Raw genomic sequence first — 24,678 nt, forward strand, 5'->3', positions numbered from 1 at the left:
AGCTCAAAGAGATTGACACCATGCACAACGAAGGTGTGAGAGGGCAATAATGAAGGAAGAGCTGTTACCGTGAGCTCAATCTGGAGGAGGGCCAGCACCTCTCAGCAGCATCTCAAAACTGTCATCTGCCGAGCTGCTATGCCCTGGCACCTGGGCCTGCCATCTTGAGCTGTTCTGATGAACTGGAAGAGGAGGGCAGATGGCAGCAGGGACTGGCAGAGTTCTCTCTTTTGAGAGAAAAGCAGCACTCCCGTGCAAAATTCAAACCAGCGGGCTATCTTGACCTTACAGAGCTGCTCTTGATGCTCTCACCCAATGAAAGGCACCAGCCAAGGATCCAAAGGAACCTGAGCATGGGTCAAGAAGAGCTAATCATATTCTCCTATGGAGGTATGCTCTTATATGGCTGTAACAACAGGCTATTTTAGTTCTCTGAAGAAAGGAATGTTCACTCAAATTTTTTTCTTTTTGTTGATGGACAGAAATATCACACTCTGTTAAGTAGTGCAAGTCTTTTATGTTTTTATCCTAGCTTGGTTTAAGAAAAGAGCTCTCATGAGAAGAGGATACAGGAAGCTGACCGTATATGTGCAGCATGTGCTTGTGATATTGCACAGGACAAAGATTTGCCTCCTCCATGTCTCTGGCACTGCCTCCGTGGTGTTGGCTGAAATGTCTCAAGAGCTCATCAGAGTCTCCACAAGCACAGCAGACCCGAGCAGATGTCACTCTGACTCTTAAAATATTATGGGTCTCTTCTAAAACAGAAGAATGCTGAATTAGATTTAATTATAAGATGCACAGATCAGGTAAGGAATAAAACAGAACAGGGTGTGCTGTTATAGGAAAATAAGCAACGACACCGTGGTGTGATGCAGCCAGACACAAAGCAGAGTTACTGTTACCAGCCCAGAGTTGATTATTTTCCAATAAAAGCACATCCCAAAGGGTTTTATTCCTCTTAGACCACAGTAATTTGCTAATGATTGCAATTTTAATTTATAAATGTAGAACATATCATCCTTTTTATCCAGATGCTATAGAAAATTAATCTACTAACCAATCAGATTCAAGAATTCAACACGCATGATCAGTTTCCCTGATTGAGAAAATACTTAAGATTCCACAGAATGGCACAGATGCTTAAAGATGTAACAATCCTATAGCAGTGCAATCCCTAATCAACAATAAGCAGAAATTTATTAAGCAATTTTAGTTTACTTAGTTTAAATCCTGCCTGATTCCTGAAAAAAACAGGCACCTTATATGCCTCATTTACAAATTATACCTACTCTACACTAATTTTAGCTTAAACAGTAGTGGTTTTTCCCCCAGTTTTTTGGACATCAATAAAACGTGAAATGAACCACCAGGGCAACTGCTGCATTCAAATGAAATCCTTGATTGTTGCTTTAATAGGAAACCTGATTACTGGGTAAACACTCACAAAAGGCACTAACAGATGAAGCCAGCATACTGAGGGAAAGGATTTTCATGTGGAGGAAAAATCATGGTGCTGCATTCAAAATTATATTCAGACAGGCAATTACAAAGGGCAATACATGACAGATAAACATACATGTCCACTGAGTTATCTGAATCCCAGTTATACCATACATCCTCAAGGGCTGAAGGTCCTTATGGAAGCAACAATTGAGTTTCCACTCATAGAGCTTTGATGATCTTTTGCATAATTGGCAATACTGTGTGTCTTGTAGCTGATTTAATGATAGTTAGCTCATGGGACAAAGAAAGATTCATTACCATGAACATACGGTGCTGTGTGATGCACTTACAGCATCCTTATACCTGCATGTTTGGGATCAAGGTGGTTTAAATTAGGCTACTCGTTTGTTTATATTTCGGGAAATAGGACCAACCGAAATATCATGGCCAGGTACGAACAAAAATAATAACTTGGTGAACAGGATAAAAAAACAGGCCTATGCACGTCTCTAATGCACTAATTATGCTATAAAACTGGAGTAATGTAGCTGAGGTTGAGGAACTGCTGAGAGTGCTGGTATTTCTATCTCTGGGGTTTTTCCAGTGTTTCCGAGGGCATAGTGCTAGGGTTCATATTTAATTAAAAAAAAAAAAAAAAAAGGTTTAAGCCACACCCACTTTGGATTTAAATCCAAATACACATACAGATACTTATACTTGAAGCACTACACAGATATAGATAGTGTCAGTCTTTCATCCATACAATCCACATCGAATTCTGCAAGTACTATAGACAGGAACAGAACAACAGTGCACTTCAGTGTTAGGATTTCTTGCAATTAAGCCTACTTTAGCCATGACAGTGCCACACAGATGAAGGGGCTAAATGATCAAATATTGCTCAGGACCGTAGCAGCTGTATTATTATCTAAGGCAACATTTTACAAGCTAATGAGCATTGTGTGATAGTTTTATGGAACAACCAGGAACGCTGATTCATCAGAAATTTTAATTTCCCACACGTACAACAAACTGGATGGAACATTAGAGGGAGATATTTATTCTGGTTCCGCGTGTTGGTGCAATAAATATCATTATGGGACAAACACAATCGTGGCATTGTGGGAGATTATTGGTGATCATTGTTTAAGGATATAGTTAAGGTTCTGGCCAACTGCTCAGAGTTCAATTCCCAGCACCACCAAGCACTACCACTGTTGGGCCCCCGCACCCTGACCCCAGCTCCCTAACAAGCTAGGATATGCGGAGAATCAATTTATACTTGGAATCACATCGCATAGAAAATGTGGTTGTGTGATTTGAATGTACATTGTTATGAATTAAAACATTGGTTAACATGGAAGTCTATCTATGCTGTGACATAGGTATAAGGCAATTCATAAACACTTGCAGTGTCAATTGGTCATAATACACTAGAGAATGTTATTTTTATCCCAGACTGGTTTTGTTAATGCATGACTGGGGACAGTATGCTGAGAACAACTGGCAAAAATGGGTAAACAACTGCCTGTGCTAGACTCATGTACTCAATCAAGGTAATTACTGGAAGGTCGAGTTTCCCCTTAGGGTGCTGACAAAGTTCTTGTGCTTAGACCAAAATGGAAAGAGAGATGTCCAATATCGACAGAAAGAAGAAAAAGCACACAGGATGCAAGCAGGAGGCGCGTCGCTCCCCGCGCCACAAAAAATCGACTCCCAGCCAGAGTCTGATGAGCAGGCTGGAACAAGGCCCACCTCAGTGGTGATCAGACAAGGTGTGAATGGAAGACATCTTTGCAAGCAACTCCCCAAGGTCTGAGAAAATCTATCTCCCAGTCTCAGAGTTGAGCCGCAGTATTCTTGCCGTCACCTTCTCCAAGCTGTGTACACAGAGCTCCAGCGGCCGTCTGTCAAAGGCAACCCGCCTTCATCTCATCTAGACCTTCAAACGGCGCATTGTTGTTTCAGCCGACGCTGCCACCAGCAGAATGGGATCTGGAGGGATTGACTCATCTGTCAATTACAGCACGACTGTCACTGTTCAGTCAGCAGCTAAGCGTGCTGAAAGCTTTCAAACCAGAAAAAAAGCAGGAATGTGTCGCCTCGACATGACAAAGAAGGAGAAGCAAATTTACAGGGGATTCCCTGCGCGTAGACGTCTCCGAGTTTATCAGCTACAGGGAATAAGCATATCCCCAGAGGCTCATGCATGGTTCAGCGAATGGGTGTAACACGTGTAAAAGCTGCTATTGATCCAAGTACACTGTCACAGCAGGGTGACACGTCCTCCTGTGGGAGAGCGGTCACTGTATCCTGCTCCTGCAGTTGCAGCTATTAGCCCATCACCCTGCAGCGGCTAAACACAGACTGTGTGTTTACACACTGGGGTCTTTTGATGACGGCCTAGAACACACTTGCTTTCTTCTGCTTTAACTGTCTGCCGGAGGCCTGACATGAAACCAGTTCAAACAACAACAATTTGAACGGACAGCAAGTCTGTAGTAAGAAGGTCTCGAGTGTAAAAGAAACCATCAGTGGCATTTAAAGAAGATAAAAACAGAGTCAATTTTCTAGCCATTAACCACCAGACCTTCTATATTTTCACAAATGTCAAACTATTTTACTCTCCTTTTTGACCCATTCCCAGAACTTCAGAAGTAAAATAATTGGTCAAATCTGCTTAAATAAACCCCATGCATCAATTATAAATTGGACACACTGAAAACCCAAGCTGTTTTGCTTCCGTTGTCACTGGACGATACACAGAGCATCCCAGATGGTGTCTGGAGTCTGTCAAAAACACTTAGGAGCAGAAAATAAGGTCATTGAAACCTTTTCCCCTGCAGATTTAGCACCTCATACAGTTCAGGTTGATGTGAGCCAAAAATATTACAGTTACATTCTCTCACATCCTTAGTATTTCTTCTATTGATGTGCAGAACGATCACTGCAGTGCCATAAAAAGGGACTCAATAGCTGTCGCTGTGTTAATTTACTCTCTGACCACTGGCCTAAAATGACCACATTTCCTCTGACACAAACCAGATAGTTGGGTTGTGTTCAAGAGTTCTAATATCACACACTTTCACATTATAAGGTCTACTTCACTCTCATTAAAGGAGATACAGAAAGTTATTAGCATTTTGGCTGTTAGTTGCTGCATTTCCACATAACAAAATAAGTTACAGTTAACTTACAGTATACACAGTTGACATGTGATACTGCATGATCACTCCTTTGTAACAAAAAAACTTTTTTAGCAGGATATTCAGTTTAGAAATACTCAGATACTATTCTGCTAATAAGATATATGTGAATGAAAACCTTTACAGCCTCTCTTTGAATGCTCGTTGTTGTCAGAGATGCAAATGTCATCATTCTGAGAATCTGTGATTATCAAAATTATACCTTAGTAGCTCAAAATAAAGTTTCTTATTATGAAGATATAGCATATGGTATAATTTGGTCTGCAATTGGCTGAAACTTAGCACCTGCCCTTCTGTTTTATTAAATTGTGCATGTAATCGCTCTCCCATAGTGACGTTTACGTTTAGTAAATTACACCGTAGGTGTTAATTTAATCTACAGTGGATATAAAACGTCTACACACCCCTGTTAAAATTGAAACCAAGATAAATCATATCAGATTCCCTCATTTAATGTGATATAGCAACCAACAAAATTCAAGTGAAAAACAAACAGAAGCGTTTTAGAGGGGAAAAAAGGAAAAACCCAGTTGCACAACTGTGCACTCCCCTTAACTAATACTTTGTTGAAGCATCTTCTACTTGTTATACAGCACTCAGTCTTTTTGAGTCTTCTAACTTAGCACATCTTGATTTAGCAATTTTATTCCACTCTTCCTTACAAAACGCTCCAGATCTATCAAATTGCGAGGGGTATCTCCTGTGCACAGCCTTCGAGCTCTTCAAGTCATTCACAGGTTTTCGATTTAGATCTGGGCTCTGACTGGGCCATTCCAAAACGTTGATCTTCTTCTTCTGAAGCCATTCCTTTGTTGTCTAACAGAGACCTGCAGCTTTTGTGCCAAATTAGATTGGTATATCTTCTTCTTTGGGTGATAAGATGTCTTGGTTTTGTGCCAAACTTATCTTTTAGAACTATGCCCAAAATGTTCTACCTTGGTCTCATGGGACCATAACACATTTTGCCACATGGTTCAAGGTGATTAAGGCAGGCTTAGATGTTTTTTTCTTGTTTTTTTTTTTTTTCGTGAGAAAGGGCTACCAACTAGCCACCCTACCCCATAGCCCAGACATGTGAAAAAAAAACGAGAGATTGTTGTCACATGCATGGAGTGACCAGCACTTCCCAGATATTCCTGCAGCCCCTGGAATGTTCCCATAGGCCTCTTTGCAGCCTTCATGATAAGTATTCTTCTTGGATTTTCATCAGTTTTGGGGGAACATCCTGTTCTTAGTAATGTCACTGTGATGTCCCATTTTCTCCACTTGTTAATGACGGGCTTCACAGTGTTCCTTGGTACATCTAATGATTTGGAAATTCTTTTATACCCCTCTCCTGATCAATACCTTTCAACACTGAGATCTTATACATGCTTTGTGAGCTCTTTGAGGACCATGGCTTCAGCGGTCAGATAAAACCAAGAAGATGTCGGGAAAATCCTATAGAAACAGCTGATCTTTATTCGGGGGACATCAGAACCCCTTCACTGGTGACAGCTGCATGATAATTAATTTTGAACATGAGACTGATTGTGAAATAGACATGTAATTTTGTTCATGTGAAAAATTATCCTCCATAGACCCCTTAGTGAATCAGTATGCGTATTTTTTCCAGGTATTATAAAGACTGCACAGGTTTTTACCTGTAACACAGGGTAACACAGGTGTTACTAAAACCTTTAGTAACACAGGGCAGTGGTGATGGTTTGTAGTTTTGTGCCCTGAGTCTCTGATTTTGTTATGGCAGGTGTCATAGCGTATTAAACTCATTACTACATGTCACTGTCAGTGCAACAGCAACAATGCCAAGTAGATTTTTTTCCCCTCATTGTATACTGTAGATATCATCATACTTTAAAACCTAATCTAAATTCAGTGAAATTGCTTGGAAATCGTTCTCGTGAGGAACAATGTCGTGCGGGAGTAGGGCGGCTGAGTCAGGTGGGGGTAAACACTTTATAATTGGCCCTGACTGAACGAGGTGACATTGAAAGTAGTTTCTCTAAAGTGACATTTTCAGACAAAGCATTACGTAGGCCGGGACTGAGTTAATGAGGGACAGACTTTTCAGTCCCCCCAGCAGGACCTGACCTTTCCTCTTCCCCTATGACAACGGGCCCTTCAGATTTATCCTGCTTTAGTGTGAGGTGGAAGTAAGCAGCTTAGAAGCTGACAGAACTATTTAAATATGAATTTTATATATTTATATTATATACATGACATTAAATAAGACTTTTTTTCTGTGATGTATTTCATAAATTTACATTTTTGGAAATGTTTATTTTCTTTGTTTTGAACTTACCAGGGGTAAGATTTGTTTTTTAAAACAACAAAATTTTAAATTATGGATTATGTTTTTTAGGTTTATAAAATCAAATCAGATTTTTTTGGAGGATTCCCAGGGAAAAGCAGACACTTTTTAGGTTCTACTTACATAGTTAGTTTTCTATGTTGGTTGAGCATCAGCAATGACTCTGAGTATATGCCCAACGTAACTATTTAGCCCAACATATTTAGTATTTGCCCAACATAACTATTTAGCTAGTTAGGCTATATTAAAGTTAGCTTGCTGGCAATTATTAGCAGCTAACAGTAAAATTTAGATGCTTATTTGGAATTGCTATTTCACCATTCATCATTCATTAATTTTTTAAAACTGCTTTTTTTTTTAGCTATTTCAGTAGAGCATAACAAAAATTAGATGCACAACTGTGACCAAAACCACTCTGAGTCTGACCACTCTGAACGCATCTACTTATCCCTGGGAATCCTTTGGCCTAATTTACATAAAGTTTTTATTTTTGAGTTTTGAAATTTTGAGATTTGTATTTAGAATTGTGATTTATTTAAAAAAATCTTTTCCGTAATTTGGAATTATATCTTTTTAAAGTCAAAACTTACACCTAGCAAGTTCAAAATAAAGAAAAAAAAAACATAGGCAAAAATGTAAATATATTAAATACACCACAGAACAATAATTGTATTTAATGTAATGTATATAATTGAAATATACAAATGTAAGATGTTTTGTCCATTTTGAAGGAAATGGAAGGGTTTTGGAAGGAGCTGGGGAATCAAAAACATCCATGACAGAGCAGCAATTATCAGGCTTTGGACACCAAACGACTCAAGTACAAGAAGAATCCTGAGTGGACATGAAGGCTAAAAATTGTTATTGAAACACAATCGACTAATCCGCCGATCCATGAAGGTGTGCGCAAGCAGAGTTAAAACCGCTGATTGTTGGATTGATTGAAAGTCTAATGCACTGCCAGTGGGCTCAATCATTACAGTTTAAAGCTAAATTAGCAGTAAATTAAGCACTAAGCGCATATGTGTTAATAAAAGGTCTATTGTGGTCAAACATATCAAAGTTAAATGTGTTATCACAATCACAAACAGGAAAAGCATTGTGTCATTTAGTACAATAGATTAACTGTGACTCTGGCTGTAATTTTCTTAGAGTCAATGTGGAGCTAAAAAGTTCACATAGTTCAAAGCGTAACATTTTAATGATCCTTATTGTCTGCATTGGCGCCCATTAACTGTGACTCTGACACTTTTGTGCACTTTAAGCGTGCAACTTCAGTCCCTGGCATTTCAGAGTCCCTTTAAATCTGCATTGATGAAGCTCCCATCCTCGTCCTTAACGACTCCACAATTAGCATGTCCATCTGCTCCATTTGTGACTCAAGTGAAGACAGCCTCTAAATGACTTTTATCCCATTCATTAAATGCTGATGAGCTACTCCAACTCAGCCTGTCCGATTGCTTATAACGGAGGCTGTTTCCGCCCACTTGGCGCATAGACATGAGCCAGAGAACCAGTTAGAATGTGACTGACCAAATGAATTGCCACTATGTCCAATCCAGCTCTGCTTGATTTAAATTACTAACCAAAATGTAGTCATGCTTGCATTAATCTAAAATCAAAAGCAAATTTGAGATAATACTCACATGTAACGGAGGTGAGGGTTTTGTGCAAATGCACGCGCTTGAATCGTTCGTAGATTGCAGTTCGTGATAGTCCTGGGGAATATAAACACAACTGGCATCAAAGAAAGAACTTCATATTCATATCAAATAAGATGTGTAAACAGGTTTCAATTAGATTACCAAAGATAAAAGGACACAGATAGATTATTCATGTTTTTCATGCCCATATCACCCGTCAACACAGCTGTCCTTTCCATTGTTTCATCCGAAGCCCTCTGTTATTGATCATTTGCAGAGGGTACTGCAGGTTAAACGTTCAGAAATGAGAATGCCACCAGTTCATTAGGAGCTGCCAGGCTGATTTTCAGGGAATCATTAGAATAATGGTATCATCAGGGGCCACAATTTCACCTTGATGATTTCCTGCTGCAGCTGCAATGAATAGTGGCTCCTGGAGAGCGATGAATTGGCAGTCATGCCAGTGCTTTCATTACAGAAAGATCATGCAGAAATTGACTACACTTAACAAGTGATCGGTAGTCATTACAGGATTACCCTTATTACCTCGGCTGTAATGTCTTATAACATTTGTCCACTTGTGTAGCACATGGTAGATAAGATGAAGGAGAAGACTTTGCAAACAAGAAGGTAAATCCTGGTTAAGGTGCAGGAATCTCATTAGAAATTGGTATTGAGTGCATGACAAGCATGTGTTATGATGTCATAAATTATAAGCGCCTACTATTTCCCAGGATGCAAATGTTGGAAATGCACAACATTGTCTCTTCCTGTTATTACCAGGGTGTGAAGGGTTGGTGGCATTTTCATTTCTGAATCTGAATTTTCAGTACCTTTGTTCTGTTGTTCTAGAATCTGTACCTTTTTCTGTTGTTCTAATTACATTTTTTGTGGATCCACCATATCAAGCAATTTATCGAAGAAAATTAGTCTTCAAAATTAGTTTTGGTTGACTTTAAAAGCTTCGAAGGCCTCTTAAGAATGTTCCCATTACAGACGTGCCACGACATACAGTATAAGACCTTGTGAGGATCTCATTTGTCAGAGCAGCTTTATTTTTTTTAGTGGTCTGTACCAAATTTCCACCAGTCAGAAATGGATCGATCAGGCTGGGCTGTAACAGAAAACTATACTGTCACAACCTGTCCTAATACAGAAATAATCACATCTCTGTCTGTCTTGGTATTATCTAATGAGAGCTTGGAGAATATTAGGCACAAAGGAAGATGATGCAGTGACCTCAAGTGGGTTTGGCGGTTGACTCAGAAGCAGAAGTGTGAGTCACCCCCATGGCGTAGGATGCACTAGGAGAGCCCAACAGGGGCAGGAGAAGAGTGCAACGCTAATGAGAAAAATGCAAATTGGAGCGGGGATCCTTCACTTGTTCTTTCTTGTGAGGGATTAACAAGAAAGCAGAGGACTGCACCGTTTTTGGGGTGAAGACAGAACAAGAGAAAAAAGGGAAACGATGAGGAGGAAGTGGGAGGAGTTGACGGCCAGCATGAGAGTGGTTGTGGGATTAAGTGGAGGGATAGGATGGCTCTGCAGCAGATCTATAGAAAATACCTTTGATGTCTGGTATGTTAAAGTCGTCATAATGTTTGGCTTTAGGTTTACATATACTAGTTATTTTCTAAATAAGGGGTTCTCAAACGTTTTGCAGCCAGGAACCCATTTAACTATAAAATCAATTCCCCATCAACATTTACTTTATGAACATAATCCAACTATTCAGTTATGAAGCTCATTTCTCAAAGAGAGCTTTCTATTCACATTATGTCCATGTTATTATTTACAGGCTTGTTTTTGAGTGATTCATTTGGACATAACCTATTAAAAACAAGCTAACAGCTATAAGGACTTTGATAATAATTGGCTATGATTTCGACCATTGTAACAAACTAGAAAAAGGCGGACCCCTGAGGGTCCTCAGACCCCACTTTAAGAACCACTGTTCTAAATGGTCTGATTAATAAGACCTTGGCATTTCTTAATTCAGTACATAACCCATTCAGCCTTAATCAGCCCTTAACTTCTGTAACTGAGGGCAGATAGAATGAGTCCAATCAGTTTTTAAAAGCCATTAGAGTTTTTCCACAATTGAGCTATTTCTGGATGCTATGCCATTTGCACTGCGGGTTCGGTATGCTTGGTTGAGTGTGAAAGCTGTTTTCAAACCCGGATGCTGTCCAGAATAGCAATCTCTCAACAGAGGCATGGGGTTCACTTCAAAAGAAAGGGCTGGAAGTCGAATAATGTGATTGGTTCACCCTGCCATATTATTTCCTGTTTCACAGTGGCGGGTATCTTGAGAGGAAACTGAACGACTTCTAGATGAACACCATTTAAGAACAAAAAAGGAATAATGATCAATTTTGTATATAAGCCAGCATCTTCGACAGACAAGCACAGAACAAAATGCTTGTTTCAAAGATAAAATAATTATCATAACATAATTATAAAGTTATTAGGCATCCACATCAGATTATTTGCTGTTAACAAATGTCTGAAAGTGGATTATTTTGGACTTTTGTGGAAACAAGCGCAATATTACCTCCAATGATTGTAAGAAAAATCCACAGAATGGTATGAAAGAAGTGGGGCTGATTTCGTTCTAGCAAAGACTGTAGATTCATGCAGCCTATCAGTGAGAGTCTAGTCATCTGATTACACAGAGTGAAACACCACCTAGTTTTGGTGTGTATTTGGGCTGAAATTTTTTTGTGAAATACAGCCACTGGTGTTATGACTGTGAATGAGGTGGATTATTTACACTATCACTCTTTTTTTCCCCAAAAATGCCTTTGGAGGAGAAACTCAAAGTAGATAGACTAAGCAAACATTGTCCAATTAAAGTACAAATTACACGAAATGACACAAGACAGAAGCATAACAATCAGTCTTGGGTACAGACATGACTACTTGGCTGTAATCACACGGTATTCAAGTGTGAAAACAAAATTAAGTACGATTTTGTAATAGTAAGTATACAAGGACTGAACATGTTGTACTAGTGCATTTGAATTCAGCTAGTGGTGTACTCACAGCCGCTGTAGTCCCGTGTACAGCTCCATGTCAACGTCCTTCAGGATCTGCAGTCCTGTCCAGTTCTCTATGTGTCTGCAAAAGGAACAGAGAAAAAAAGAACTGAATGCCATCGACACCAATTTATTCAGCAGGGGATGGAAATATTTGTGTCTGCATGTTCCATCGATGCTTGGTGCATTTCTCCAGTGGATGGTCCCTGTGGTTTTGAATAATGCAAAAATAAAAGCCTCTGGAACACCTGTGAAATATATATATATACAGAATAGAGAACAACAGCTGCAATTCTTCCTGGGTGAAGTAGACAGCCTAAGGGAGTGATTGCTGGCAAACCACACAACCACACGAGTAATTAGAGCAAATCAATCAGTTTCCCAGGCACACTGTGAACACTAAGGTCACAATCAAAGCAACAACAAATGCTATATGTTATCAACTGCAGTAAAATGATTGCATTGATTCTTATTCTGTACAAACGACAGCTTTCAAAATGCTCTGCTAGATCCAGTGAATGGTAGAGGACATAAAATGGCTTGACGTTCCATTCCAGCTAAAACAAACACAACCTAGGCAGAAGCAGGAGCCTTTCCTACGGAGAGATCACATATTCTGCTGACAGACGGACTCCACATACCGAATAAAAACCTTCTCAGTTGCATGCACGTGCACACTGCTGTGCTCATCCACTCCTTGGCAAGCCTACGAGCTCCTGAAAGCAGACTCCAGCGCAGTGGATCTGGCAGATTTTAATGTTTCTGTTTACAGCAGGGAAGAGGGTGACACTTTACAAATGAGTTGCACTGCGGTTAATGTAATACAGGAGAGGCCACCGTGCTTTACTGGCCCTCGGTTTCAGACAGCCTCCTTAGGCCTGTAATTTCCCCAAAGAGCCTTGATGGCGGGCTTACTCTAATATGAGCTCAGCAGTACACTAAGCCGCCTGCCTTAAAACCAAATTGCAGTTGATTGCCTGGCCCTTTTTAACAACACACAGTAGTGCATGCAGCTCATCAGAGATGCTCCGGAGATCTGAGTTGGGAAGAAAAGGTCAGTCCATCACAAAACAGGAATATCATGATAAATATTCAACTGTTCCCTGAACCTTAAAATGAGATTAGCATGAGCTTAACTCAGGATGTAACTATACCTGTAAGACAGTGTGGGAAGTACAAATAAAGCTGCATTTGTACTTCATGTGCTTTCAAGCTAGAAATGCTTTCGCTAACCCAGTGGTAGCTAGTCCACTGAGCCAGACCCCCACCATATATATCAGCCAGTCATACAGTCCTCATTCACAAATCCATACATTTGAATTCAGTTGAAATACTAACTACCTCTTTTGAGTGACCAGCCTTTTTTTAATGTTGCTATTTGACAGATATAAGCCAAGGATCCACTGATACTCTTCTAGTATTGTGCAATCATGGTTCAGCGTACTCAGCACACCATCCAGATCCAAAGAATTATTATAGCAGTGGTCAAAATGGGAATCGCAACAAGTGCTAACAGAAGTCCACTGGGGCAAGAATCATTCAGCCCCATGCTCACTCTATGAACATTTTTAGTGGAAAAGGAGTAGCAGACAGAACTGGTGCCCAGGTCACAGTTTTTACAACAAATCGGACTAGTTTAAAAAATACTCCACAGCTGCCAATGTTTTATAGCAAATAATGTGAATTAAATCTAACAGATTTCCACAAACAAAGGCAAAGTGTAAGTGTCTATAAAAAGTATTCACCCACTTGGATGTTTTACCCTTTTATTGATTTTATAAATCAGTCATGGTCAATATAATTTGGCTTTTTTGACAAAAAAAATTACAAAAAAAAAAAACTCTTTACTGTCAAACTGAAAACAGGTTTCTACAAAGTACTGTCTTGCTGGAAAATAAATCTTCTCCCAAGCCATAGTTCTCTTGCAGACTGAATAAGATTATCCTCCAGGATTTCCCTATATTTTGCCGTATTCATTTTGCCCTCTACCTTTATAAGCCTTTCAGGGCCAGCTGCCGAGAAGCGTCCCCACGGCATGATGCTGCCACCACCGTGCTTCACAGTAGGGATGGTGTGTTTGTGGTGATGTGCAGTGTTTGGTGTCCGCCAAACATAGCATCTTGTCTGATGGCCAAAAAGCACCATTTTGGTCTCATCAGACCAAAGAACTTTCTTCCACTTGACCATGGAGTCTCCCACATGCCTTCTGGTGAACTCTAGTCGAGATTTAATATGAGTTTTCTTCAACAATGGCTTTCTCTTTGCCACTCTCCCATAAAGCTTTGACTGGTGAAGAACCCGGGCAACAGTTGTTGTATGCACAGTCTCTCCCTTCTCAGCTGCTGAAGCTTGTAACTCCTTCAGAGTAGTCGTAGGTGTCTTGGTGGCCTCTCTCACTAGTCTCCTTCTTGCACGGTCACTCAGTTTGTCAGGATGGCCTGATCTAGGCAGATTTAGACATGTGCCATATTCCTTCCATTTCTTGATGATGGATTTAACTGAACTCTGGGGGATGTTCAGTGCCTTTTTTGTATCCATCCCCTGACTTACACTTTTCAATAACCTTTTCTCTGAGTTGCCTGGAGTGTTCTTTTGTCTTTATGGTGTAATGGTAGCCAGGAGTACTGATTAACCAGCGACTCGACCTTCCAGACACAGGTGTCTTTATACCACAATCACTTGAGACACATTCACTGCACTCAGGTGATCCCCATTTCACTAACTGTGAGACTACTAGCACCACTTGGCTGGAACTCTGTTGAATTAGGTCAGTCTTTTTAAAGGGGCTGAATATTTATGCAATCACTTATTTCACATTACATATATTTATTTAACTGATATTACTTTGTAGAAACCTGTTTTCACTTTAACATTAAAGAGGTTTTTTTTGAATTTTTTTTGTCAAAAAAGCCAAATTATATTGACCATGACTGATTTATAAAATCAATAAAAGGGTAAAACATCCAAGGGGGTGAATACTTTTTATAGACACTGTAACCATTTCTATTGTAAGATATATTGCAAAGATAGAGAGAGGAAAAAGGGGAGTACAGCATGGATAATGTCCGTACATAAGAAATGCGTGTGCACCACGGTGACCTTGTTTCCCATTCAAAGTCCCTTTTTCGAGTGTTCTTTTGTGTGGTTGTTGAGAGGCTGGAACCTGGCAATCCTGATTCATGATATTACCTCTTCTGTGTTTATCTCACACACTGTGACAAGGGCAACAGGGACATAGTTAAACGTGTAACGCAGTTGAGCATCTAAAACAGTTCGAGACAAGCTGCTAGACTGTATGCCAAATGACTGTATGCTGTTGACTCTCAACTGCCTATTATGGGGTTACTCTAAATATTCACTAGATACTAGTTTTAGCATAAGTGTGATAGCCTCTCGACTTAATTTTGTTTGAGGCTATGTCGTTATGAACATTGTCCTGAAACACCAAAATCTACGGTCACAAGCTGCTGCTGCACTAACCTCCATGTTGGCTTGCTCACAATAGGAATAAAAAACACAAGGGGTGAAAAAAAAGACCACACCAAATCCAAGAGTGCCTTATCTCAGCTATGATTGTGGAAAAGTACGTCTTCTAGTTTACACTTAACTTCATGATTGTTTGTACCATTATCTTTTCCAATACTCACGTCTGAACATGATTAACGACTTTGTTTAAATGATCTATGGCTCAGGTACATATAACTTGATGGGAGAACATTTAATAAGAACAAACTGTCTGCGAAGTGCTCTGCTGGCATTGATCTACGTTCTTTTCAATCTGAAGCCTGGCATTGTGCGGCGCTCTTCCAGGGAGAGAAATTCCCGGATGCTTTGGGGACTGGATGAATTTAGTCTGGAAACTTCAGTGTCACTTAGCAGACAAGTATTGTGAAGTGTTTGACATTTTTCATTTAACTTTTGCTACTATAAGAGCCAAGGTTTTAAAATAGAAACACTGCTCTGTGAAACACAGAAGGACTCAGTACCTGTTCCTAAAGCAGGTTTTTTAATTTTCCCATTGCTCAGTCCTGAAACACTATCTAATGCAATATACCTTCATGATTTTTATCATTAAAGCAATAGTGTGAGCAAACCATGACATTTAAACAATCTTTCCTTAACCCCAAATGCAGTAAAGCAGCCCAAATATGTGTTGAACTCTGAAGTTTGCTTCGTTATTTATGCAGTCAAGCTACAAGGTTTCAGATTGTGGTTTCTGGCATGTATGACATTCTGTTATCTATAAAATGGATAAAAGGATGTTGCAGAGCTAAAAACTACTCTTTACTGAAAGTAAGTCTAAGAAATTTGATAGCATACCTCCTAGGACTTGCTGTAAACTGTATTTTTACTAATATTAACACTTTTATCAGGTTTTAATGGTAATTCTGAAAAACAAACTTGGTGATTAAGGGTTCAACAATCAATGTAGTCTGACTGAAGGAACAATAAAGCCTTTCTTTTATATGGAGGGGTAATGCATCCTGGAAAAGGCACTTCTCCCATTCTCTGATTACAACCACACCCCAAGTACAACGTATGGCTGTGATTGGACAGTGATTGCATTTTGGTGTGGGACGACTGCACTGATGAAAGTGAAATATAATGCAGTGCAGAATTACATTCACTTCTGATGCAAAGTCAGCATTTAATTGAAAAATAAGCAAAACTGCTTATTGTTGAAGAGACAAAGTGAAGTAAGAGCAATGCAATGAAGGTTTCGCTTTTTTCGGGTCTGCTTTTTTTATGTCCTCACATCACAGATGAAAATCAATACTGTCTGTGTATTGCAGCTCATGTTTTTCCTTTAGTGTGATTGCTTTTCTATCTGTAATCTTCTCGATGTACACAGAGTGTCTGATATCTTTTCTACACTTTTCTGGCCACAAGCTTCAGAATCTTGGCTCTCTGCTCTTCCACGTATATGCACTTCAATGTATATGCACTTCGTATATAATTCACTTCACTTCAACTTTTGAACCCTGTGGCACCATCAACATTTTTTTGGAAAGGTTTTTTTAGTCACTGGACTGAAACAAGGTTCACAGAATCCCATCTTTAAAGGTTATTAAAGAGTTTTGTTTGAAGCAGATAATGGTGATTAAACAAGCTAATCTGAAACATACCAGACTCTCTAGCAAATGCTAAACATCTGGCTTGCAACACTAGCTGACACTTTGAAGTCAGAATCACTTTCTTCCTTAACACCTAGTTTGGCTTCATTTATTTGGTTTGGTCTAAGCATACGATAGGTGTGGCCCAAAGTCTGAAGGCCAAACTGCCATGATTCAGATGATAATATAGTTCCAAATTCCTCCGGAACCATCCTTACTGTTTCTTTTCTGGCACGTAACTTGATCTATTCTTATCATTTCTTTTCTACCCTTAATGTAAGTACATAAAACCAAGCTGCACAAACATGTCTGACAAATGAATAATTTCTTAAGAATTACTTCATGAAATTACATCTGCCTTCCATCTGTTCTTGTAGTCATGTTTTGAGACACTTTTTCATTTTCCACCCAAAAAACAAACAGAGGTTATGTGCCACATTGGTAATCTGATAGGCAGTGCTCTAGGGAGGCTGTTCTCCGCATGATTCATACTAATACATGTAGATTACACTATACACATCTGCACATTCATGATTAGCGCAAATTTGTACAGATATTGCATTCAAACTTATCGTCACCAAATTTTTATACAAGACAGAAATTTAAAAAATGTATTTACACTATGATAAACCATTGAAGTATATCATACATTCAAATTCTAATTACTCAAAATGAATAGACAATATGTTCTAAACAATAAAAAATTTTTTTATATCTCACCAGAAAGGTTCATTGACCATCTGGTTAATAGAATAGAGGTGTGCGTTGGTACTGAGGTGTTATAGGACATGCAAGGAGGCGGTTTTCATTTTATTGCACTTGCGAGCAAGCAGTCAGATATGAAGCTCATGCAACAAAAACCATGAATGTGAGGAGCAGTGCATTGTATTTACATTGTTGCTTCATTCATCCTTAGTAACTGCCTGGTCAGGGATGCGGCAGTTTAATTTAAGCCATTAGTTTGTTTAAACTTTGGGAAATAGAAAAAACTAAATTTGTTAGAGAATATTGTAGGTAGGTACAAACAGAATTCATAGTCCGTGCTGACAATAGTGGCATTTATACTGCTGTCGTTTTTTCCCCTGTGTTTTCCAATGTTTCCTGTATTTCTGAGGGCAAAAAAACCTGTATACCACTTTGGTGTAAATCATAATACGTATGCAGGTACGGGTATGTGGAGCACTAAACAGATACAGATGTAGATAATGCCATTGCGTTACACTCCTTATAATGTTACATTCACCATGGACACTTGTGAATCCCACGTATTTATGACCTTCCTCCTGATTTCCTGTGCTTGTGCAAACCTGTCTTGTGTTCTCTTTAAGTAGGTTTCCTATATAGGTTCTGTCTTCCCCCTCCTTCAGTTCCTTAGTGTCTGTTGTTACGAGTATGTGTTGATCCTGTTGTTCTTAATATGCGTCACATTGTGTTTTTCCAAATCGTTACATGCATGTTCTAACAATTTATCTAACCAAATAATCAGCACCTGCACTACTACGGCAGTGTTAGGATAGTCAAGTCATGCATTTTTTAATCATTTATGAGTCACTCTGTGTGGAAGCCTTACCTGTGAAGCACCACACACATTTATCTCACAATAGTAAAGTACAAAGAATGCTTGTGTCAGATTTTGCAACATTCATAGAGTTTGGTCACAAGGCAATAAATTATGGACCTGAATGTGGCTCACGTCATGATGCCTTTCTTGTATTTTCTTGTATTTTTCCTCTTTGAAAAATGTGAAGTTATAAGCCGATCCTGTTATATACTAAAACGTTATATTGGCTTGTACAGTTATGATACTGTGAATTCTTCCATATTGTTTGACCTCTGTTTCTTATCTCGCAATTTGTGTGGTTCTCCTTAGTATTTTGTGCTTTACCGCCTGTCCAAATCTATTTCTAAAAAAAAAAGCGACAGAGTGAAAGACGAAAAAAATAATAAATAGAGAACAGGAGTTTTCCATTATCTCCACTAGGTGCATGTGATGATAAAAAGACAGCATGACATTGTTCAGTAACTCAAAATCACTCTCTCATTCTCTATTTTACTGACTTATCTCCTGTCTAGAGCTGCAATAAGACTAACTAACCAAGTTAAATGTGTAAACAAACCAAGTGGTGCATAAACTTTTAAAATGAACGTCCTACTTTATAGACTAACTGGTTGACATTAGCCTCATATTGCATAATGTTTCATGGAAGCGGCTTTTGAGATTGTAGTAAACTATACTACTGTATGTACTAGTGTGGGAATTTCATAATTCATTTAATCGTTTAATTTCAACTGGTATGGTAATGTCTATGTGTAAGACGTGATTTAGTACAGTTTATATAAAGAGATCCATTGGGGTTCCTGGTTGACTAGTGGTTAACCCCAGCCACTGGGGTTGCACATGACAGTGCACTCCCAGCGCCAGTCCCAAGCCCACATAAAATTGGGGAGGGTTGCGTCTGGAAGGGCATCCGGCGTAAACACTGTGCCAAATGAAATATGCAGACCAGTGATCCGCTATGGCGAGCCATAACAGGAGCAGCCGAAAGAAGAACAACAGATAAAGAGATCCATTGAATGTGTGGGATTATTATTATTGGAACAAGGAATATTTTTTTTAATGTTGACAGATTATTCGATTAGAAATATTGTTTGTTGCAGGCCTATTGTCTAAACCCATATCCAAAGTGCTGTCAATGGTTGTTTGGTGATCAAATTTATATGATTCATGATTGATGAATTGCATTCATGTGATTAACTGCTAGGTACCAAAATATTACCAACTTCTATAGAAAAAAAGGTAATGACTTGCATTACCTGTACAGTAGCAATTATAGTATGGGGAAAGTGGTAGCTCAGTGGTAGCGCCACTGGACTTCTGATTGGAAGGTTGAGAGCTCAAGTCCCAGTACTGCAAAGCTGCCACTGCTGGGCCCTTGAGCAAGGCCCTCAACTGCTCAGTTGTGTAAAAATGAGATAACTGGAAGGTGCTCTGGATAAGTGCGTCTGCCAAATGTAAATGTGTATATGTATGTGCATGTATACAAACAGTATTAATTATAGTGTTAATTCTAGTCCCCTGCAGTAAGATTGCTTAGATCATCATTTTCAGTGATGCTCAGAGTTACTTATTAGAAACCAACAGAAAATAACAGCTAAGTATCTCTATTATTGTAAATATATTATTGTGAATGATAGAGTTTGCAAATATGCTCACTTTAATTCAGAGGCAACAAATTGTTCCGAAATTTTTTGTTGTTTGAAACTTCAGGCAGCAGTCACATTGTGAGTTGAGTAAGAGAGCTCAATAGGTCACACATCTAATTAATGTTTGCAGGTACATTTTCCACATTCTGCATACCCCACAGTCCTTCTTAATGCAAATACCTGAAGGGTCTTCCGCCCAGAAAGGCAAGCGCTAAAATATTTTTTGTCATGGTCAGCTTTCTGTTCGGGAAAATCATAATTCATAATATCTCTGTAACATTGCATAATAAGTTAAAAAATGATAAAGGCTGCCAAGAAAACACAGCAGGCCTCGATAGCTCCTAACAGTCCTATGTTTTGCAATGTATAGTCTGTGGCCAGCAATACAAGGTGGCCTGCAGCTGGCGATGTTCCCAGCCTCACTCTTTGTGGAGGAAATGATTTAATCAGCTGTCTTGATAGTCGATCTGAGATCTAGATCATAGAGCTGAGGCCTCACGGGTCTCTTTGTGTATTTAGTCTTCACTCCCGTACCCTGATGGTAGTGTCAGATGAGAATTACCGGTACAGAATAACAAGGCTTGGAAGCTGGAGACAACTACAAAACACAACGTGACATCTCACTTGCACCTCTTTATCCCACAAGAGTAAGGATATACAATATGTTCAGCCTACTTTACCATAGTACCTTTGTCACAACTATAAATGAAAAGAGCATTTATAGAACACAACACAGAAAGCTCAGCAACACTATAACAGGATCAGAAATCAGGAAGTCTGATCGTAATGAGATTTACATAGGATGGATCTAGATGCTAGTCTTAAAAGAGTATGTAGATTGGGACAGTGTACACACACTTAATAAAAGAGGTTAAGAAGAAGAATTTTAAGAATTGATTAAGATTATTAAAATTGTTGTTTGATGATGCGACAGCTATCGGTGGCCGGAAATCCAAGACAGCAAAAATCGGCCATGCTCTCTGGGTGGAAGGGATGGCAGTACTCTTTCTCCTGTCAGTCAGAGTGACATTAGCCAATCATCTGTGAGTTCACATATAGGGAAGTTAGCACTTTTCTTATAATAAAGAAATGTTAGAATTATTAACCTTTCTTCTGCTTGCAGCCATTTGCCAGTGCTGGTAGGAAATCTAGATTAGCTGTTTTTGCTAACTACGTTCATTAACAGGGGTGAGAATTACTCATAAGCGCAAGTATATTGAGAGATGCAGCAACACTGTGATAAAATCTGCTGTAACTCACGTTATGCACAACTTTTTTATTATTATTTATTTTTTTATTATTATCATTTACAAAATGTGCTTCAATACAAATGTCATACATTTTGCATACTGCAGGTGATGTAAATGCACTGCTAATAATTTGATTACTGTAAACTTTGAGTTGTAGTGAGATGTAGGTTATCATAAACCAAAACCTGCCCTGAGCAAGTGTTTTACTGCTAAGGATTCTTTTAATTCTACTACACATTCATAAAAACAAGTATAATAATAGCCTAATAATATTTAATCAGGCTAGAGCTTTTAAATCCATATAACAGGAATTAGCAATAACAAGATTACCTAAGACTACAAATCTAATAACTAAAGTAATCTTACCGATCCTCACATGACCTACCACAGAACATTAGTTAAGAGCTGTGTTTGAACTAAAGAGAAGCAAAACAGTATTAAACAGTAATAAGCTGTAAATCCTGCCTCACCAGTCTGCCTTAACCCCTTCGTAAGTCCCTGATAAAATAAAAAACACATTCTCTGAGCTTTCTCCTGTGAGAGTAATCCCTTTTCCCTTGCTTTGAGGTGTTAATGATTCTTACGTTCAATTGCTGCATAGTGTTGCAAAAATATTCAGTTTAACTCAGTGGGACAATCTGGAAAATCAGTCCTACCATGAGGGCAGCACCTTTGACGTGCTGTACTTACATACATCTAGGTTTCTTATATCTACGGATATGACATGTTAAAAAATATGTATTAGTTATTCTGAGAACAACACCTTATAACACCTTATAAGATAACGGCTTATAATAAATCTTGTTATAATGGATGAATTTGAAAAAGTATTCCATTAAACAAATCTGATCGGCTTTGCAATCATTTCAGTTCTTCCTGTTAAGCATGTCCAGACAAAATGCTGTTTCCACGACAGGAAGTAATCTAACTATTAAACACTATCAGCATGCTAGACTTTCTCATGATTTTTAACATTTTATGCATGTCATATCTGCATATAAGTATCTGAATACTAACACAAATTGAACCATTGAGCCATACCCTTTTAGCAGTTTCTTGTGTATCCTGTCATTCAGGTTTCCTGATCTGTACTCTGGTTTTTTTTTTTTTTATTATTATTATTTTAGATTTTGGCTCATGGTTTTAAGAAAAGATCTCACTGTTTGGATTTCCAGAAATAAAACCAGCACTTGGATCCTTGGTTCCTGCTCACTGCTTTATCACATTGTGGTGGTTTGGAGAAATTTAGTTGAAATAATCTGGAATAAGTGGTCATGTGATTTGCTGCTTTAGGACAGCAAAACACATACCATTGCTTTACTAATGAATTTAAATATATTTAAACGTGCCATGGCAAATCTAACTAGGGTTAGATATATGTTGTATATTCATGAATACTAAAGACACCAAAGGCTAAAACTACCTTGTTAATTTCATGTTGCCTTCTTACAGAAACTCTTCTCTTTCTGCTACGTTGGTGGATTCAAATTAGACAAGGAATAATTATTAAATAAAGTCATGCAGCATGGCTGTTGTGTTATAATGCTCTTGGCAGACAAATCAGTCATTGCTAAGTGCTTTCTCCACTAGCATCTTTCCAAAGATAGGCATGGTATCAGCAAATAAATAGAATAGAATAGAATAGAATAAAGGACGGCATCAGAGCTCTAGAGTCCCCGGTTCGATCCTGAGCTCGGTTTACCGTTTGTGTGCCGTTTCACGTTTTCCCCCACTTTCCTCCGGGTTCTCCAGTTTCCTCCAACCTCACAAAAACATGCAGTAAATGAATTGGTGACTCTGAATTGCTCCTAGGTGTGAATGAGTGTGTGAATGTGTGTGTTCATAGTGCCCTGCAATGGACCTGCATCCGTTTCAGTTTATTCCCACCTGGCACCCTGTGATCCCGGGATAAGCTCCGGATTCACTGTGACCCTGACCAGGATAAATGGTTTACTGAAAATGAATGATGAATGAAGGAGAATAGAAGAGAGACTTTACTGAGTGTGTCCAAAACGCTGCCCACAGACTGTAATCGAAGGCAGAAACATATCCCATATCCCATAATCCAGCCCATCAAGTAGAGGGATATATTTGTGTACTAATAAATGTGTAATTAGTTATGTATTAATGTCTGGTTTTTGATGAGATGGACTCTTTGTTCTATTATCCCCCACAGTATTCTATTTCATCTAGTATAACTTTTATGGTTGGCAACATTAGCATAAGTATCCTGGCAATGTTGTGATGCCTCGATGCCTTCGAAGCATGTTTTAAACATTTCCTTTCAAGTACCTTTACAACTCACAAAACACTGCCTTCTAGGATACTGACTTATGAGATAGTGAAGGCAGCAAGGCACCAAGCCAGCTGTTTCAAAGACATCCACTGTTCAGCTATGCTGGAAATTTATGTTTGGTCTTACTGCGGAAAACCATATAAACAGACAGCACAAATTGTATACAGTTAGATAAAACATGAATAGCAAAGAATTTCATGATATTATGATCAAAGGACCTTGTAATTTTTTTCTTATCAAGTATAGGCAGCCAAAACATCACCTATGTGAGGGCTATATTTTAGGGTGAGATCAAATTCAGAATGACAGGGGTGTCTTGGGTCTTGCATTAGTACAAGCCTTGAACATTAAATCAAACTGCTTTTGCTCCATGCCTATAAATCTTTCTGGTAAAGTGTGCCTTTGTTTTTGATATTTAGGTTTCAAAACCTGAGTATAATAATAAAAAAAAGATGCATTCCACAAGGCTGATATAAACCTTTTTGTTTATACTTTGACACACCAAAAACTTTATGCTTCCTAATTAAATCAACCTCTGGCTGGCCTTCTTAAAAATGCTTTCTGTATTATCCGTGAAGGTGAGGTTGTCATCTAAAAGCATTGGAGTAATTCACAATTTCCTTTGGTTGGCTATAGAGAAAGAAAACTGTAACAAGGTTAGCTCAGTTCCATAAATTGCATAGCAGACATTCACATATGTCCAGGAACACCCCTTTCATATGTGAATACACATGCACATGCATGTACTAATCAATATTTCAATTTAATAATGGATAATTGATCCAAATACTTGGGTCCAACTTCATCAAAGAAATAGCCCTGCTATGAACATTAACATAACTGCACTTCTGGAAAATTAACTCCTCAATTCATAAAGGCACAGATTCCTTTCACAAGTCCTCTGATGTGGCCTATTTACTCTTTCATTACAATAATAGCTCTAGGTATGACTAGATTTGTTGTGGGGGTCAAACTGGTACAATAATAACACTCAAAAGTAATTGGACAAACTATCAATCATAAATATTGGGATTATTTTTAATACTTGGATGCAAATCCTTTGCAGTCAATGACTGCTTGAAATAGGGAAGCCATAGACATCACCAGATGCTGAGTTTCCTCCCTGGAGATGTTTTGCCAGGCCTTTACTGCAGCCATCTTCAGTTGCTG

At 38.7% G+C, this 24,678-nt stretch overlaps 1 protein-coding gene across 1 annotated transcript in view; it reads right to left on the reverse strand.

Annotated features, from left to right (window-relative positions):
- Positions 1-24,678, reverse strand: part of ntrk3b (neurotrophic tyrosine kinase, receptor, type 3b) — a 132,797-nt gene that overhangs the window by 87,137 nt on the left and 20,982 nt on the right. Inside the window, exons 2-3 of the mRNA XM_026930256.3 lie at positions 11,652-11,726; positions 8,610-8,681 (exon numbers count right to left, since the gene is read on the reverse strand). Of these exons, the coding sequence (XP_026786057.1) occupies positions 8,610-8,681; positions 11,652-11,726 (147 nt within the window). The remainder of the gene's footprint in view (positions 1-8,609; positions 8,682-11,651; positions 11,727-24,678) is intronic.

This window comes from Pangasianodon hypophthalmus, chromosome 11 (genome assembly GCF_027358585.1).
Source record: "Pangasianodon hypophthalmus isolate fPanHyp1 chromosome 11, fPanHyp1.pri, whole genome shotgun sequence".
Classification (NCBI taxonomy): Eukaryota; Metazoa; Chordata; class Actinopteri; order Siluriformes; family Pangasiidae; genus Pangasianodon; species Pangasianodon hypophthalmus.